This window comes from Trematomus bernacchii, unplaced genomic scaffold, assembly GCF_902827165.1.
Source record: "Trematomus bernacchii unplaced genomic scaffold, fTreBer1.1, whole genome shotgun sequence".
NCBI classification, from domain to species: domain Eukaryota; kingdom Metazoa; phylum Chordata; class Actinopteri; order Perciformes; family Nototheniidae; genus Trematomus; species Trematomus bernacchii.
This window is the reverse complement of record NW_022987573.1, coordinates 3,685,249-3,704,909: the sequence shown is the minus strand read 5'-3', so window position 1 is coordinate 3,704,909 and position 19,661 is coordinate 3,685,249. Positions and strand designations below refer to the sequence as shown.

Below are 19,661 nucleotides of genomic sequence, written 5' to 3'. Positions count from 1 at the left end.
AACCACACACTGACTGGCTTACCTCCAGGTGAGAACTGATTCGCGCCCATCTTTGGGCTCCCTCTGTTTCGGGGGGACATCAGGAGTCCCGGCTGGGGGCCACCCATTCTGGGGCTTCCTGAAGGGCTGTTCATGCCGCTTAGCCCGAACCCCCCGCTGCTCTGAAACGGGGGCTGCTGTGGGTGCTGCTGCATGCCTTGGCCCGGGTGATTCATGGGACCCATCTGATTCATGTGCCCCCCCTGATTCATCTGCCCCATGTGATTCATCTGCATCATGCGGCTGCCCATGCCTCCACCTCCACTTCCTCCGCCGCCACCGCTGCCTCCGTACATAGAGCTGCCTCCCATCGGACCCATGTGACCCATGTGGCCCTGCTCGTTCATGCCGAAGCCCCTGCTCATGCCCCCCATGCCCATCCCCCCACCGGTGTTCATGTTCATTTGGGCATTGGGGTTTGGGCCTACTATGCCCTGTGGTCTCATGGTGTTCGGCATCATGTTTCCCCCCTGAGCTGAGCGGTAGCCGCTGGGTTCCCTGAACAAAAGGAGAAAACAAACAAACATTTGAAAGTCACAAACAATTATAAGGTAACAGTGGGGAGAATGAAGTCAAGTCGAGTCATAGAAAATGATGATGTTCTCCCCCAATTTCAAACATACCAAAGTCAATGCTGAATGTCCCATTTAAAAAATGACTGTTTTTATCTACAATGCAATTACTTACATAATTTAAAAAGTGATATAAATAAAACGCAATGGAAATTATGTTTTTTATTAAATAAAAGGTTAACATGTATTCATTGATTGGATCATATCCCATGCATTCGATTCATAAATAAACACTTAGAAAACACTAGAAAACAACAAATAGAAAAATGCAAGCCATAAATACCAAATCTTGATCTCATAATGCCTCTAGAAGAAGTTTAGGGATGACCAACGTTACTATATTACACCCTGAGGGACATTTCTGTACTAAATCGTAGGGCAATCTGAGGTTTTGAGACTTTGAATTGCTCCGAATCAGGGAGTTAGCTGGCATAAATGTGGGGACGATCTTAAAAGTAAAGAACAACATGTAAGTGTCAAGCAAGTCAAATTTGGGTCTCCAGGGTGACGTCAAGTCATGTTAAGGAGGCTGTGGCTCAGTGGATAGTATGATGGACTTCGAATCAAGGGATAGCAAGTTCGAGTCCCACTGCAGTCAGCATGTCGTTGTGTCCCTGGGCAAGACACTTCACCCCAAATTGCTCCTTTGGAGATTGTCCACAGTACTGAATGTATGTAAGTCGCTTTGGATAAAAGCGTCTAACAAATGACATGTAATGTAATGGAGTCCCCTACCTCTGCTGTTGTCTCTATAAATGATCAGTTCCTGGGTTGTGTTTTCTCAGTGATCATAAGATGTCAGAAGAGCTACTTCAGCTGCTATTTCTGTGGCATGAAAGCTTGCATGGACGTGCTGGAAGGGGTCTAGACAGTCAATTAAACACCCTTTGCTGTGTCTGAAAGGAGTGTTTGTATGTTCAGTTTCTGACCTCTGTAGAAGGTGTGTGGAGATGAATCCCTGCGGCTCGTTGCTCATTGGGTGCCGGTACAGTTTGCTCTTGGTCTGGGCTGTGACTGGAGTGCCGTCGGACAGGGAGAAGCGGTACAAGGGAGTCTCAGCGTGACCCTGCAGGAAGGCTGCACAGACAGATAAAAAAACGACAAATGAACAGCCTGATAACAGAGGTCATCAATCACTGCCTTGATGTTGGAACCAACCCTGTGATTACAGCAGGGATCAATGTGGTAGCGCTCAGACATTTGTATTCATGAGATCAATATTGATACACTGATGTATGAGGAGTGTGTGTGTTTCAGGGTTTCTTCCTGAAGAGAGGCCTGGCCAAGATAGGGAGCAACAACAAATAAAAGACAAACACTTCTACTTAACTACAGCCTCGTAAGAGAGAAGATGAAATACACTACTAAGCAAACAGTTAATTAAATACAGGGACATCCTGATGAGCTCTTTCATTATGGATTTAAAAGCGATTTACATGATGAATTCTCTAAGTTTGAAGTACTTCAGCAGTTGATTCCAGGTGTGTGTGTCTGTGTGTGTGTGTGTCTGTGTGTGTGACGCACCCTCATGGTAGTGGCGTTTGTGCGACCAGGGCTGCCCGTCACTGTGCTGCAGGAACATCTGAATGCAACGCCTCAACAAATCCTCCCAGCCCGGACGCATCGACGCCCGCAGAGAGTTCTGGTCGATCTGGATCAGTTTACCTGCCAGGGAGGACAGAAGGAGGACGAGCGGGGAGGGAAGCAAACAAGGAGACGCATGAGGAGATGAGTCAAACCTGTTCATGGAGAAAAAACTTCACAGCCTGTTTGTGCGTTTTGTGTTTGTTCACTGAGCATCCAGGGGTACGCAGCTCCTCACCTGAGAGCTCATGCCGAGTGTTGAAGCTCTCCGTTCTCTCCATGGCTGTCACCCGACGGGCCACACAGATCATACATGACTGCAGGTCTGCAAAGGAAAGGAGAGGAGAGTCAGTAATGATTCATGATCGATGCATGTGCTTAAGGCTCTTTTTCTTGTAACAACTTTCCTTGACTCTGCTGCGATAAATGAGACAACATTTTTTATTTACGAGGCAAGAGATTTTTGCACCTTTAAACAAACCCAAGTTTTTCCAAACATGTGACATGTGTAAACAAGATGTTGTTGTCCCATGACCAAATCATCTCTTATTTGTATCATGTTTACATTTTGCACATGACTTTGCAATGTGCTGGATTTTTTTCAATTTCTATTTGATATTATGAAACGCCTCTGGTAATGGTACGAAAGTGGAGAGGAAAATAGGGAGAACATTCAAAAGAGTTTATGATTATGTACTAAAGTCCCTCTAAGAAGGACACAAACAAGAGCTTGTTCAGCTATTGCATTGCATTTAGAATCAAACTTTTCCACCAGAGTTGTTTATTTTCCAATTGTATATTCACTTTCTGTTAAGAGTTCCCCTCCAGAAAATACTCAGCTTGGAATAATAATTTGTGTGGAAAAGTCCAGTCTCAAAATATCTGCACTGGAGGGTTTTAACTGAAGAGAAACCTTCCTCCTTCAGCAGATACATTTTTAAATAACAAAAAAAGCTATGAACCGTGAAAAAACAATAAGCCAAACATATTTATAAGTGTGAAAAAGAACAAATGTGATTGTTTTTCCAAGTAATGACTTCTTATCATGAACTAAATGTGTGTTATTATGTGACCGCCCCAGCGTACCTTCCCCCTCCTCGATCATGGCCTTGGGCTGGGTAAGAGCAAAACACTGCATGGTCTCGTAGCGCGGCCCTCCTGGCCCCTCCTCCATGGGTCCGTGTGCGTGGCCAAACTTGACCAGCATCCGGCAAGTGAAGGTGTGACTCTTCTGTCGGGCTGCCTCGCTTCCCCACGACACTCCATTTACTATTAAAAAAGAAACACAAACAAAAAATACATTTACACTGGGGAGTAAAAATGGAGCTGGGACTGAAAACTAAATGTAGCAATGAATGAATGAATGAATGGACTGCCTGTAATCAGACGCCACAACAGCTCACACCCTTTTCCTGCCGGGAATCCACACACACAAAGAAAAAAACAACAAACACACTGCAACATGTATTTTCCCTCTTAAATTGAGAAGCCTCTCCTGCCGTACGGATGCCTGGCTAAATGGACCATGGGATTAATGTAGCCAAGGTGTCGATTTCCAATATCTCTCCCTCTCAGTGCGCTCGGCAGCGGGCAGAGGCCAGGGACACTCAGCCATCTATCCTCATTTAGACCCTGACTTCTCATCACGACACACACACACACTCATTTAGACGGGGTCACCTTCACAGGGGGGGGGGGAGAGAGAGAGAAAGGAGAGGAAAACTTCAGAGAGACATCCAACTGTCCTCCAAGGTCTGCGTGAAGCCTTATCAGAGGCCTTGAGCCGGCGGGAGGTTTCTGTCTGGCAGGTGCAGGGAAGATACAAGAAAAGACCCAGGAGAACGAGACGTTTTTTTGGGGGGGGGGGATAGGGAGAGGTGATTTCACAAGGCCTTGGGACAGAGAAAAACACGGCACAGTCACTGGGGCCGACATCTCCCCTCTGACACAATTAGCCAGTGGTGAAAGAAGTACTCAGATGTTTTTACTTGAGTAAAAGTACAAATACTACTGAGTAAAAATACTCAGAAATTTCACTTAATTATAAGTACAAAAGACTTGCCATAAAAATGTAATTAAAGTACCAAAAGTAAGAGTACTTATTGTGCGTGATGTCCCATTTTAGAATCATACGAATATATTAAATCACTGATTTTTTAAATATGCATTCATCACTGCTGGTAAAGGTGGAGATAATTGTTATTACTTTATATACTGCTGCTAGATATTTTAACCTATAATTAGATATCATAGTTTATGTTTTAGTTTATTTACATTTAGTTTTAGCTAATAATCTGAATCTGTAAAGTAACTAGTAACTTCTTACTTTTTTCAGATAAATATAGTGAGTAAAAAGTACAATATTGGCTTAAAAAATCGTAGTGGAGTAGAAGTAAAAAGTAGCATCAGATGGAAATACTTCGGTAAAGTACTAGTAATCCTCAAATCGTACTTGAGTACAGTACTAAAGTCAATGTACTTCACTACATTACACCACTGCCATTAGCCAACAGCGAGGCAAGACAGGCGGGTCAAAAAACACACCGGCCGACAACAAAAACTCACTCCATGTTGTGTGCTCGAGTGTGTGTCTGTTTTCGTTAGTGAATGTGCGTGATTGTGTGTGTATTTAGCTGTAGCTGGCGTGGTCAACGGTCATCCCGCAGGAATGTGCAGCGATAGCGTATTTCATTCATGGGCCCAAAACATAATGAAGGGGGCAGAGCAGCAGAGCGAGACACAATGGGGGGTGGGAGAGCAGACAGGGAAGCAGGTTGAGAAACAGACAACCACAATGTTTGGCTGCCACACCAAGAAGGAGTGAAGCTGAGAACGATTTGAGAGACACGAGGGACGCTCAGGGAGATAAGGAGGAGACTTAAAAAATAAAGAGAGTGAATGAATATAGGAGTGTGCAAAGGGAAATAAGTGAGAGAACGTGTCAATGACATGTCGGAGCCGCCACTGCTAAGGAACATTACTGCGGAGTTAATAGAGGAGCGGGTTCAGGCGAGCACACACATCCATAATTAATCAGCTTTATAAATAGTGCTCTGTGCACATACTCATGGTCACACACACACACACACACACACACACACACACACACACACACACACACACACACACACACACACACACACACACACACACACACACACACACACACACACACACACACACACACACACCACACACACACACACACACACACACACACACACACACACACACACACACACACACACACACACACACACACACACACACACACACACACACACACACACACACACACACACACACACACACACACACACACACACACACACACACACACACACACACACAGCACCTTTAAAACATGCACACCTTTTGCTGACATAGGCATGTAAATATACACATTAATACTCTTTGCACATGCAAACAAGAATTGAATTAAGTAGCGGGAAGTGTGGAGGTGCATTATTCAGCAGTAAGTAGTTTCCAGATGGCTGCCATGGGATCTGAATAGAGCTCGGCCTGTTTTACACTGTCTGGACCACTGAGTGTGACTGACAGCTGCGCTACGCTCTGCCTGCTTAGCACCGGGTGGGCGGGTGCTCCTGTGCACATGTGTGTTTTGTTAGGTGTGTGTGCCTCTTTCCGAAAAGCTTTCATGCACATGAACAGGCTTCCCAGGAGCTCCTCATTAGAACCAGAGAAGGGGTTAAGAACGGAGTGAATAAATAACTGAGCGAGTCTACGCTGACGTGCGCGAGTTGTTGCAACCTCTCAAAGATTGTTTTATACCTCGGCCCTGTGGAAGTTGTCAAGCTGAGTTTACTTCTGAGCAGATGTGCAGCCTCCCTGTGAGTGTGTTTGTGTGTAAATGTGTGTGTGTGTGTGTGTGTGTGTGTGTGTGTGTGTGTGTGTGTGTGTGTGTGTGTGTGTCTCACTGTTGGTCTTAGGCAGGTTCTTGTGGAACTCCTCCCTGTCGTCCTCATGGAGAATATTGTAGACGCTGGTGTTGATGAGCTCCTCCTGCTTGTACTGCAGGTACTGCGTCACGTTGTCCGACACAAACACCACGCTGCCTTCCCGGTTCACCACAAACAGGAAGCCGTCCAGAGCCTGAGAGGACAGCGACAGGAAGTCACCACCAAACCTCGAAGAAATATTCCCTGATCAGACGGAGGTGCAGTGCAGCACTCACCTGCAGCAGGAGCGGCCCCAAGTGGTCCTTGTCGATGACCCCCTGACCCGTCGAGGACACGTCTGACTTCTGGACGTCGTCGTCGTTGGATGAAGCTTTTCCTGCAGGAGAGGAAAGGGAGGGGGAAAAAGACAAGATGCATTAAAAAAACTAAGACATTTCAAATCCTAGCTGCCTACAAAGAAGGGAAAAAAAGAGCAAAGGAGAACACAAAGAGAGAGCAACGATACCTGGAACTGGAGGAAACTGTTATTCACTTCTACAGCTGCACCAGCAGGGGGCAGCGTTTCTCAATCTTTACTTGAAAAATGTTTCCCTCTAATTTTAAAATACAGGTGAGGAGGGAGACGGACGGAGGCAGGTTTCTCTGAGGAGCCCGTCAGGAGGAGTAGAGGGCTGGGTGCATGTGGAGCAGGTAGCAGCCGTCCTCTTGCTTTATATTCAGTGTCAGACTCTGAGGGACTGTCTGGTAGGCTGGGGCTGAGAGAGAGAGGGAGCGCGGGAGAGAGCTACAGAGGCTCTGGAAGCTGTAATGGTGCAGGGGCAGGAGGCACCTGAATTAATGGAGGGGCTGAGAGAGAGAGAGAAAGGAAGACAGACAGATAAAGAGAGAGAGACAGGAAGGACCAGAGGGAGGTGGACGGAGACGATGCTGAGAGAAAATGCCTGGCATTTGGGTATTAATGCAGGGATTGGTCTGAGGAAGAGGCGGGGGCTGCTCGGCTACAGGAATCATTCTATCTGATTAGCTCCCAAGGGGCACAGATACCCACACAAAGAAAAGAAAAAAAAGCCATTGCTGCCTCATCCAGGCATTGTGAAGTTAGGTAGAGAATGGCTGAAAGAAAGAGGGAGAGGAAGGAGACAAACACAGAAACAGAAAGAGAGAGGCTGCCCTCCATCAGTTCCCTCAATATCTTAAGATGCTGGGAGCAAATCTAAAGATGCTGCAATACAGATGAGAGTGGAGGAGAAAGAAAACCGGGAAGCAGAAGAGGAAGAAGACGCTCGAGCAGAGTACGTAAAATCCAAGTGAGGATTTATTGATGGAGAAAAGAGCAAAGATGAAGGTTTGCAGAAAGAGCAACTGAAAGTGAGAACAGGAACAGGTAGAGAGAGAGGGAGAGACGAGTGTAAACGCCTGTGTCATTTCTGTCTTCACTTCCTGTAACTATGGCAACGTGTCAGCAGCCAGTCAGGGCCAGCTGTAGCCTCTTCCCCTTCCTGTCGAGGTGGCAGACGCTGACGGAGCCGAGCACAGGCACGAGAACAGAATTCACCCCTGATCTTTGCAAATTCACACAGGGCTGAATGTAAGAAGCAACAATATGTCCGTTCGGCGGTGCAAGACTCTCTGCCTGGAGCGTTTTCAATTTTGTTTGCAGTGGAAATGATGACTGCTGCATAACGGACACAGAAGTATGACAACGGCAGCTGTAACAGAACTAATCATTTGGCAGTTCAGCAGAATGGATGGGCATGTGATTACCTGCAAACGTCCAATTAAACAGCCCCTGGCGAGGGCAGCACACAGCTGTGCATGCTCATAATACTCACACGCACACGCACACGCGCACACACACACGCACAAGTGACAGGTTCACAAAGCATTGCCAATGTTTCCACCCAAACATAAACAGTTCAGGCTGTGAAATTTGTGGGAGATGAATGACTGATTCGTCCTTGCACCTGGGCTCTGAGAAGGCACATGTGAGTGTGTGTGGGTGTGTCCAGCTTTCTCTCTCCCCTCCCTTCACCACCTCTCCCAATGTTTCCTAGACACTCTTCTCCACAGTCCTTCCGACAGTGATTTCAGACAAAGTGCGTCCACTCACCCTGCTCTTTGATCTGGCGGATCTGGCGCACCGTCTCTTTGAGGATGGCACATTTGTCTGGTTTGACGTTGAAGCTGTCGATGTCGCCGAGGTTGGCCGAGATCAGCTCTGCTAGCTCTTCTATGTATTTGCTCTCCTGTTCCCGTCGCTTCCTGTCACACCTGTAAAAGTAGCAAAGTTTAAAAATATTGCGTCAGTGATGTTGATACATTTGAAAACAATGCAGATTGGATGAGTTTTTCAGTAGAGCAACTTGTCCAACATCTGAATGGAAGCAAGTCTGAAGTTTCTTTCCCCCTGATTCCATCAAGCATGAAGCTGAAGCCTCATGTTTCATTACATATCATTTAGCATGTATTACATTTTATGTTTTCAATCCCTCTCTTTTGATCTGATGAAGATTCAGTTGGGATCAAACATTGCGTACTTATAAAAACAATTGTAAATAATAAATTTTAGAATCACAGTTCAAGTAGGGCTGTGCAATTAATCGTATTTTAATCACAATTACGATTTTGGCCTGCCACAATTACGAAAACAACATAATCGAAAAAAACGATTATTTTTGCTTTGCTAGGTTGTGACAGTGCACTGCAACATATTTGATCGAATTTATTTTGGTCTAATCTATTTGTATTTATCATATTTATATATTAATAGCTTGTGGAAGTGCGCTCCAAAATATGTGTTGATCTTGTTGATTGGTATTTATTATTTTGATATTATTTATTACTGTTCAAATTATTATTTGTGTTTGTTTTAAAGTTCAATAAATGGATGTTTTCAAAGTCAATGAATAATCGTATTTAATAATCGTGATATCAATTATTGACCCAAATAATCGTGATTATGATTTGTGCCATAATCGCACAGCCCTAAGTTCAAGTGTAATTTATGTCATATCCTTACCTTCCTGAGAAGGATTTTAAATTCAATGACAATCTAACTAGGTTAAATCAATCAGGAAGTGCTTTTTCTACCAACATTATGGTCAAAATCCTCCTAAAAATGTGCACATATTTTGGCTCCTACTTCTCACAGCACACAATGCTCGGCCTGGAGAAGCCGCTGACCCAGTAGCCCACTTTCATGCTTTTCTCCTCTCTCGTGCTCATCAGAAACACTCACCCCAGACCCGGCGTCTCGCAAGTGGAGAGCTTGCGTTTCCGGTTTTCTGAGCTCAGAGGCTCCATGGAGTTCTCCCCCAGTCCGCTCATCGTGAACACATATCAGCCCCTGAGAGGAAGGAGCACACACACACACACACACACAGGTGTAAACAATGCTTTATTGCAGGCATAGGAGGAATTACAATGTTCCTCAAGGCCCTTCAGCTTCCATTCTATACATAATTGCAAAAGTAAGGAGACATGGGAATCGTCCTTTTGAACTCAGCAAAAAATAACCAACCAAGAGCAGTTTATGAAGTGGATACAGTACAGTACACAGCAGAGTCAAAATATGCTTATATCATGCAAATCATATTCTCCTGGCAGAGACTGACGTTCATAAACACGTCTCGTCTGCCTCCTCGTCTCCCTTAGAGTAAGCGTGAGGTTGTGTTTGTTTGTTGTGTGTGTGTCTGTGTGTGTGGGCCTGTGCATGTATGAGTTCATCAGCTCATATGGTGCACACACACACACACACCCACACACAGGATTAGCAGTGTCTCTGACGATAAGCCACGCTGCACAACTAACCCCGTTAGACAGCCGTCTGTCTCCCATAATGCATCAAATTTCTTTTCCAGGAAGTGAGCTGATAAAGGTTGTAGGGAAGAGAGGCAGATGGGATGAAAAGGAGGTGAGGAGGAGGAGGAGGAGGAGGAGGAGGAGGAGGAAGAGGAGGAGAAAGAACACACAGAGGGAGAAGCTGGTGCTGTGAAGTGAGCTCTGATTGGTCATTTTCTTTGCCACAGTGACAGCAGCTGACACTGGGGAAAGGTATAGGAGGGGAGGGAAAAGAGGATGGAGGAAGGGAGGGAGGAGAGGAAAGTAAATGAAGGGGAGAAAAAGACAGAGCACAAATAGAGTGGGGGATTGACAGAGAAAATGCAGAGGAAGAAAAAAATACAGAAGGCGGGAATCAGAGCGAATAGAGGAGGAGGAGGAGGCAGCAGGGGGGAGCGAGCTGAGAGAAAAAGAGATAAAGGCATGTCAAAGAAAGACGGGAGGGAAGGGGGACAGGTGAGAGGGGGAGGAATTAGAGGAGGAGATGTAACGTTCAGACTGTCTGGTGTGTGTTGAATTCATGTGTGGCGCACAGAGTGGGCTGAAAGCTTCCCATACCCCTCTTAACCTTCACAGCCAGGGCAGATTTCTCACTCCATTGATTACATGGTTATCCTCTGACCAGAGCACTGCCTCTCCTGCATAGCAAATCAGCCCAACGGCAGGGGAGAGAGCCGGCCTGTTATTTAATCACCATGCACCATCATCTCATGCTCCTTCTTGTGAGATCAGTTCATGAAAATGTCTGATTTCTTTCTTACTTTTTCTGTTCTCGGATAGAAATCGCTCTAATCCTCAGTGCTGCGCTCTCGGTTCTAAAACAAGATGGTATCCGGCTCAAACAGGCAAGTGAACATGTTAGGGCTCGCTTTCATACATGTCTTCAAGACCAGGTGAAACACTAGTGTATTCCCTTGCAAGACAACAACAGGGAATTCTTGTGAATTGTCTTCTAAAAGCAAGAGATGCTCAGAAGATGCTCAATCGTTCCCGCTTTGAGTTTTCTCTTTTAATGTCTCCCTTGCGTACGTCCCATCCGACTGTCTGTCTCGTTGCCTTTATCTGCCTGCCTACCTGTGTTTCTTCTTGCCTATTCTCCCGCCTACCTGCCTCCCCTGTCTGCTGCTCATCGTCAAACAAAAACCCTGCTTGCTATTGTCTGATGAAACCTACCACGAGGAAGACAAGGAGCGGAGGAGGCATACAGAGGAGAGGGGGGGTACAAAGTCGAGGGGTTTAGAGCTTGTAGAGCCAAAGCAAAGTGTTTGAGTGAAACTCCGTCTTTGCTCCTCAGACGCTCCCGCCCGCCCGCCTGCTTGGCAGCCTATTGATGGAGTTCTCAAAGGGGGAGTTGCTCTAATTGCGGGGTGAATGAGGCGGCCCCAGAGAATGGTTGATTAGGAGGCTGCTGAATGCCCCAGGGAAATGGGTCACCTCCAGCCTGGCGCGGGCCGCCCGCTTTTCCAGTGCAGGGAGAAAGTCAATTACACGCCACAGGCAGTGTGGGGTCTGGTGGCAGAGAGGCGGCGGGGCTGCGGTGGGTACAATATAGCAGCAGGGGGCATGGGAAAGAGACGCGTAAAAGAGGTCAAATGGGAGAGGGCGATGGCTGGATGGAGGGCAGCAAGAGGGGCAGGAGAGATGGGGGGGGGAAGGATGGCAATTTAAGGGAGGAAAAGTGAGGTGCAGTTGATTAGAGAGAGTTCAGACAGAGCAAATGGTTTCTCTGCACCTGTGTTAATGCACATTTTGAATGAGAGCATTTTTAAGAACGTTTAATAGAACATCTTGAAATTAAAATAGCGTTTGCTGATGCAGGAAGGTTTTTGAGAATACAAATAGATGATGATAAATTCGAGAAAGTGATAGACTGTCAAAAATGTAGCCAATTAATAAATAAAGCCCGAGCCTCAGGGAAAATTGAGCTGGGAACTTTAGAGATGAAATTCAGTGGAAAAGGAAGGCATCACCCAGGAACCATTATTCATCAACTATAAATCATATAGTTGAAAATGACTCAAAGGAATCATCAGGGTTAGTGGTGATAGTGGGAAGCTGATAATCAGAGTACTTATTAAGCAGCAGCTGCTTGTGACTTGGCCGGAGAAACAAATACAAACGGGACAGTGGTTAGCCCCCCCCTCATATTTAGCCATCATGGAAGTCTTCTCTTCTCCCGCTGACATGGACAGGTGAGTGCACCCACGCAGGTAAACAGCTCCGATTCTTTAGCACTAAAACTTTGGCCCGGTTCTCAACTCTGATCTTGACCTGGGCGATTTCAAGGGGTCACTGCCTCTATGCTGACAGCTGACCCACATGTTTTCCGGGTCGTTAAACGGGTGTCAAAAGAGGATGGCTCAGGTCAACACGCTGTGGCATCACCTCGATTGAAGTTAAAGTCTTTAGCTCTGCTGCAGGACGGCCAGTGGCCCCGGGGCCCGAAGCCCAGTGGGAGCACTGCTCACCGGGAAGAGAAGACTTTATGACAAAACCAGAGGAAACAGGTCACCTCATAAATAAGAAAGCATGCAATCCAATCCTAGTTAAGTTCATATGCTTCAGCACAAACAAAGATACCCTTAAAAGGATAGTTCAGATGTTTTGAAGTGAGGTTGTATAAGCTACTGGACAGGAGCAGCAGAACAAAATATAAAGGATAAAATGAAATTAAAAAAATGTATGCTATGTTCTCTTCAAAGCCACCATGACTCCATTGGCAACAACTGTCATTTTAACAAAAAACTGCTGGTCTTCTCCTGCCTCCACCAGTTAGTTTGTCATAATGTGGACTGAGTGCAGTGGCTTTAGGGAGAAAAAGATATAGCGGCTTCAGTTCCCTTTGGAAAGGACAGTCTGAGGGGGGAAGAAAAGTGGTGAACATATGCTAACTATACACTCAAACTAATATTGATTTTTTGATGTGACTGGAATAAGCCACAGCAGTACAATGCTTTACTTTTGCATTCTTAATCCTGTCAACCGCCATCCTCTTCTGTAGATAATACACAATGGGTGAGTACCTCATACAACCCCAATTCAAAACATCCTAAACTATCCCTTTGACATTAAACAGTTGCTTTAACCACTATAGGCCAGGTTTCTATGACATGAACTGTAAATAATCATAGTTCCCAGAAGGTTTCTTGTTGACCCCCTGAACTTCCTGCTAGCCTCACAATCAGGCCAAGGTTTCCTCTTGCATACAGGAAATATCAAAGGGTATCCAAACCCTTTTTCAGACATGGAATATGTTACATTGCTGGCCTTGTTTATCTGGTAAGGTTTAGGCTTTTTGTCATTCAGATGAGAGTCGTTGACATGAATATTTCTCACTACATAATATTACAGAGTTATAAATGTACAGTAATTAACATTGTTTGATATTTGGCAAATCTCCCACTTATTCATATTTGTGTAATTTCTCCATGCAGTAAATATGTTTTATATAAATTAGATGCATGTGACATTTCAGCTCTGTTACGTTTCAGTTTTTTTTTCTTGTGGCAATATCAGAATTATTTTTATTACAGTGAAAGAAAATTAAGTTTGCAAATAGATTTCGTTGTTTCTAACAATAACCCTGAAGAGGTTTTGTACAGCTTGTGGATTAAGCATTCAATATTGACTATTCATTTCATGGATTTAAATCAGATAACATTTGTGTTCTAAAATGTGAACACTGAATTAGTTCTGGTATTAGTTTCTGGTGGAAGGAAGAACTTTTTGAAGACAGCAGTGAGTTTAGATAATACTATATACTATATAATACTTTGGTGTCTATCTACGCCGGGATCCTGAGTCGTGGCTGATCCTGTTGCTGCGGTCCTGTGTCCTGGATCCTCTATCCTGAGTTCTGGATTTGAGTCCTGGACTACGAGTCGTGGCTGAACCTGTCTCTGCGGTCCTGCCTGACCTTCATCATACTACTTCCCTGATGGCTCCCACAGGATTGTTGACATCCTCGTGGATTCATCTTCTTATTATAGACACATGCATTTCCTAACATTCGGTCTACCTACCTATGCTGTAAAACGTATTATCTCTTCGATTTACACACGGCATCTATTGCACGTCTGTCCGTCCTGGGAGAGGGATCCCTCCTCTGATGCTCTCCCTGAGGTTTCTTCCATGTTCCCCTTTAAACTGTGGGGTTTTTCTCTGGAAGGTTTTCCTTGTACGATGTGAGGGTCTTAAGGACAGAGGGTGTCGTTTTGTCATACTGATATTCTGTACAAACTGTGAAGTCCACTGAGACAAATGTGATATTGGGCTATATAAATAAACATTGATTGATTGATTGAATACTAGACATCCTTTATAACAATGACTCTGCACATAATAGTACTTTTTCACTCTGTAAATGTGTTTGTTTCTTTGTATACTTCAGTGAACGCAATAAAAAAGAAGCAATAAGAGGAGCAGTACTTCAATAACACTGGTGAGTTGCACTTGTGGACTCTAGGGGAGCGGATTATAAATGGATGAACAGCATAAGACTGAAAGCAAAAAATATGAGGTTTTGGAAGACAAAGTGAAGAGACGCCAGACTTCCCACGACAGAGTGAGTCATAGCAGAAAAGAAACCTCAATGCAACAAACAAGAACGTGTCAGGAAGAGTTACTGAGAGCAGACGGCGGGTGCAAGAGCAGACACAATCGAGACATATCTTTAATCTGCGTTGTGTTAAGTCTATCTTATTCTAGCATCATCAGAGTGGGTTCAATGTTACATCTTCATTCAGTGTCAAATTTGAAGTCTTACAATATGTTGTAAGCAGGGTTCGAGTTATAAACTGAGCTCTATGGGGGTCTTTAAAACTAGCGCATGCGCGCGTGCGTGCAGGCGCGCAGCACAGTCACAGGCATAGATTGCGCAATAATGTATTGCGCACCTTGGAGGTGCAGACTCCAACTGATGGTATATATTGCACACCCTTGTGAGTATACAATTAGTGTCTGATGTGTTAGGGCTTCAAAGATAATTACAAAATCACAAAAACTCAGGAACTCTGTACTTGTGGAGCGTCACAAACAGCGCCTCCGTTTATTACGTTTTACTCTCTCCACAACTTCAGGACAGACTGCGCATGCTCAAACACATGAACTCGTACACAATCAATAACAACGTAAGAGCTATAAAGAAAATACAAAAATTAGCTCTCACAGATAAAACGAGAGAGAGAGAGACTGACTTCACTGCTAATTACGTGGTCAAACAAACAAACACACACACACACACGCCCATACCTTTACGCAGATAAAATAGCCCAAAGTGGTCTGTTTTCAGCAGGCTGTGGTCGCGGTCCTGGAACCCATGATGTGGAAGTCCGATGTCCTTTATTTATCCACGATTGGATGAATGGGAAAGGGTCAAATTTGTTGATAGGAGGCCCATTTAAATCCACAAACAACAATGCGTTGAGGCTTCTGGCTCGCAGCCGGTTCCTGGTCTTACAGTCGGTGTCATTGCATGCAGAAAAGCCCCTCTCGCACTCTGCAGATGTCGGAAGAACAGTGTTGCTCGCCACTATCAGTCTTTTCAAGGTTTTACCCTGATGTTCCTTGCCTTGTTGTTGTAGTTTCCAGTCTCTGAACTCACTGACAGCTTCAGTTGCGGACTCTCCGAGAAGTTTAGCAAACTTCCCCACCTCCCTTTCTCCAAACAGAACAAGCTCTGTCCTCTCTTTTGGCCAGAAGTGCTGATCCATAGGCTTCAACATAGTTACCAGCTCACTATCGGGAAGACGCCTGGTGAGATTATCAATGATTGACTGGTAAAATTGGGACTTCTTTACTTTAGGTTGAGTTTCTCTAATATCAACCCCTTTGAACTGGCCGCTTGTTATGCCCGCTTTGACTTTTAGTTCAGTTTTCCCATCGTTGTCCTTCGTGGCAGAGAGCACCTCGATCGTCTGATGTATGTAGCGGCTTGCATCAACCAGGGACGTGTCGCGTTTCTGTAGTTTCAGAGAGAGACTTTGTAGTTCACGTAACACGTCTTTCATTGTCGCTAAATCAGTGAGGAATCCAGTGGATGTCAGATGCTTTAGTAAACCAGCGTACTTGGCTTTCTCTGCACCAGAACGTGAGCCATCTTCACTCGCAGATTTAAAGTGATGTGCTAACACTGGGAAGTCCTTCAGCACAGCTTTGACAGTGTTGTAACTGCTGGAAACCCATCTAATTGTAAAGACTTGTCCGATTTTCAGAATCTGCATGTTCAGTTCCGCAGCCGCTTCCTCTAACTCCCTGGCGTTTTTCGTGGACTGGTGGTAAAGAGAATAGAGTTTAGCGAGGAAAAACTCTAAATGATTACAGCCTGCCACAGCCTTCAATGAATCATTCACCGCTAATTCCAAACGATGAGCTAGACAATGAACTGCCTGAAGACGAGGGAAATCCTTTTTCAGCCTGGCTATGAGTCCAGTCTGTCTCCCGGTTAGCACGGCAGCACCGTCTGTGGCTATGCTAATTAGGTTTTTACGAAGAAACTCTTCATCCATTCCCCCCCGCCTGGAGGCTGTTTTTCAGTGCGCTACACAGCGACTCTGCATCAGTGCCCTGGTCCAGTTCAACAATGTCAAAATACACATTGTCCAATTCTCCATTCCCAGTGACATCGCACCTGACATAAATAATCATGTATGCGCGTCCATGAATTGTGCTTTCGTCTAGTGTTAGACTAATACGGGAATCAAGTGATTTGATATTAGAAATAAATGTCTTTTTCATCTCTTGTGCAATGTGCTCTACAATCTGGGCACATGAATGATCGGATCTGTGAGCAGGGCCGACTGTCGCACCATTCATTTCATTAAGTTGCATAATGGGATTCAATTTTGTATAAGGCAACCTTTCTTTAGCGACAGTATAGGCTGCCCTGAACGAACTAGCTGTCTCATTAAACATGCTGGAGCTGAGTTCTGCAACTTTCTTCGGAAGCACTTCTTTTAGTTTGAGCTCCGCTATTTCAACAGCTCGTTTATGAGCAATAGAGTCGCGGTGTATGTACATTTTTTTTCGCAACTGCTTCTGCACAGGGCTACTCACAGTCCCATTGATCCAGGCATCCGCCAAATGCGTTCCATATTTTTTCTCCGAAAGTAAGAGAGTCTTGGTTTCCTTACAGACGAGGCATCCAAGACCACCCTCCTTTGAAAACAGCCAGGGGTTTCTTTCTTTCCAGGATCTCCACTGATTGTGTCCCCAGTTAAGTGGCGGTCCTTCTGTAGCAGTACCTCCTGCCTCCTCATACCGCTCTGCTTCGGAACTTTCTACGTGTGTGCTGGTGGTCCCACATTCAACAGCATCAGGTCCGCTAGCAAAGACAGCATCCTCCGTAGCAGCAAGGTTAGTACTAGTTGTCACGCTAGCAGGTGCATTTTGGTTGTCAAAAGCTGTTTTTTGTTTCTTTGTGAGAAAACCAAAACTAGCCAGGCTTGTAGACCCCGTCGGCGGCAGTGGCCTTTTTTTGGGCGGCATGCTAATCGTCTGCTAGCCTACGGTACTCATAGTATGTATGTGTGTATCCTGTCAATATATTTGAATGTCTGTTGATATAACGGTTCATTCTTCGGGCGCGCGCAGCACGTTCACAGCCTCACAGGCATAGATTGCGCAATATTTTATTGCGCACCTTAGAGGTGAAGTGCAGGCATATTGTCATTCAAGAGAGAATACGATGCGTAGTTCTTTTGGAAAACGTTGTTTTGTTTGCCTATTTACCTCGTTAACGTAAATAATACTCATTACATTGAAAAATGCATTATTTGTGATCAAAATAATGGTTGTTGGTAATGTATATTAGCGACCCCCACAGATGTTAAATTTACTGGGTCCGTGGGAGCTCAGGCCCCTCCTTATGGGAGCTCAGCTCCCATTGGCTCCCACGTAACTCGAACCCTGGTTGTAAGACTAAATCTTCCTAAAAATGAAAGATGAATTCTCTGTGTGTGGCCAAGTGCACTTCAGTCCTCTTTGAAACGCTGAGAAGGCAGGACTGTTGCTGATGTCACATTTTCTTTGCTTTAGTTTTGACAAGTGTCGCAATTTTTTTCTGGGTGGGATAAGATGGAGGGACGGTCGGTGCAGGGTCGCTGGTTATAGACGACAAGGAGAAGTACATAGTAAATACATAAAGGGGGTAGGAAGGTGACAGAGTTAGCATGGCGGCCGTGCTAAGCCTGGGGGAAGCAAATAGCCCGGCAGTCGCCTCCTCTGCCTACCTGCCTGCCAGCAGCTGTTTCATAGTCTCTGTTGACAGAACAGAGGCACGCGGCCTGGGCCTCGCCATGTAAACTCACACCAGAAACATGACAAGAGCCGCCTCGCTCTGAGGACTCACACAAACAGGTCCTCACTGCTTTATGAAGAATAAAGAACATGGCTCCCAGTTCCACGTCAGAAAAGATTGTGAGAGTATTTTTCCCCTTTGTTTAAATTCCCTTTTATGCGTTTTCTTTTAATTATCTTTTCAATGGTCCTCAACATTCAACATTGAAGAGAGCTTCGTTGTGATCATCTCTGTATGAGTGCATTACCACTTATAAAACAAATAATAGCATTAAAACATGTACACTTCTATATAAGTAAATGATACTATTCTTTTATGATATCACTTTAAATGATTTCCTTTCTGAGTGACTTTTTTTATAAGGCTGGGCAAAACTTATCTTAGATTTTGGATATGGTTATAAAGCACAAGTGTTGTCATTTCCTGGATTTGAAGGCTGCATCAAAATAAATAATGTAATTTTATGATTTTACCAGACTGTTCAAGCTGTTCTGTTTTGCCTTTAGCACATAGTCAATATATATATATCCACATTACTGATTTCCTTTTGTTCATATTTTGTGAAAGCACCAATGTTTACCTCTACAATATACAGTACATTTATATATGTGGAGGTCATATTTGATTTTCTACATATAGCCCAGTCCTTTGTTATATTTTTTAGACTACACTTTTAAGAGAATAACACAGCACCTTTCAGAAGCTTGAATTAATTTTAATTTAATACCATTTACCTTCAAATTGAATTAGCAATGTTCAAGTTGCTACGATTAATTTCCCAGTCAATCACCAAATCACTTATTAAAACACTACGGTGCTTATGCCACTTTCCTGTTGCCATTTAAATTAATTGTTATTGTACTGTTGCCGGTATTATTATCATCATTTTATTTTTTTAAATCTATTTAGTATGCCATACAGAGGAACACAAAGTCAGATTCTTGCTGATTTATCCAAAACTGACCCAAAATCCCAAAGTAAAAAATAACGTAACATGCTGGATGTATCATCATGTTTCTATAAAAGTATAATCGTCAAGCTCAGCTGCAACTGAATATTAAGTTCTGAGATTTGATATTTCTTACCTAAACGCTAAGACTGTCCACCTTTTTATTCAAAGAAGCTTTGATGCCCCACCTGCCAGTCACTCAACATTATCTATGGCAAACATGGATTCTCTTTCTTATTTATTAACCCTTTGCAGAAGAATCCAGGAGCCACCTCATCTTCATCCCCTCTAGTTTTCTACCATCTTCATATCGAGATTCTGCTCTGCCTGGAAATGGACTTCCCTTTTTTGCACACAATCTGTCCAACACCATGCATGAGACTGCACGTAAACAAAAGAGAAACTGTGGTTTGGTTAGGTCTTGTTACATCTACAGGTGTGTGTGTGTGTGTGTGTGTGTG

At 44.4% G+C, this 19,661-nt stretch overlaps 1 protein-coding gene across 1 annotated transcript in view; it reads right to left on the bottom strand.

Annotated features, from left to right (window-relative positions):
- Positions 1–19,661, bottom strand: part of LOC117479455 (nuclear receptor coactivator 3-like) — a 62,321-nt gene that overhangs the window by 10,384 nt on the left and 32,276 nt on the right. The window contains 9 exon segments of the mRNA XM_034126410.1: positions 23–537; positions 1,541–1,688; positions 2,136–2,276; positions 2,434–2,520; positions 3,282–3,464; positions 6,134–6,308; positions 6,391–6,491; positions 8,226–8,386; positions 9,354–9,461. Of these exon segments, the coding sequence (XP_033982301.1) occupies positions 23–537; positions 1,541–1,688; positions 2,136–2,276; positions 2,434–2,520; positions 3,282–3,464; positions 6,134–6,308; positions 6,391–6,491; positions 8,226–8,386; positions 9,354–9,442 (1,600 nt within the window). The 5' untranslated portion in view covers positions 9,443–9,461.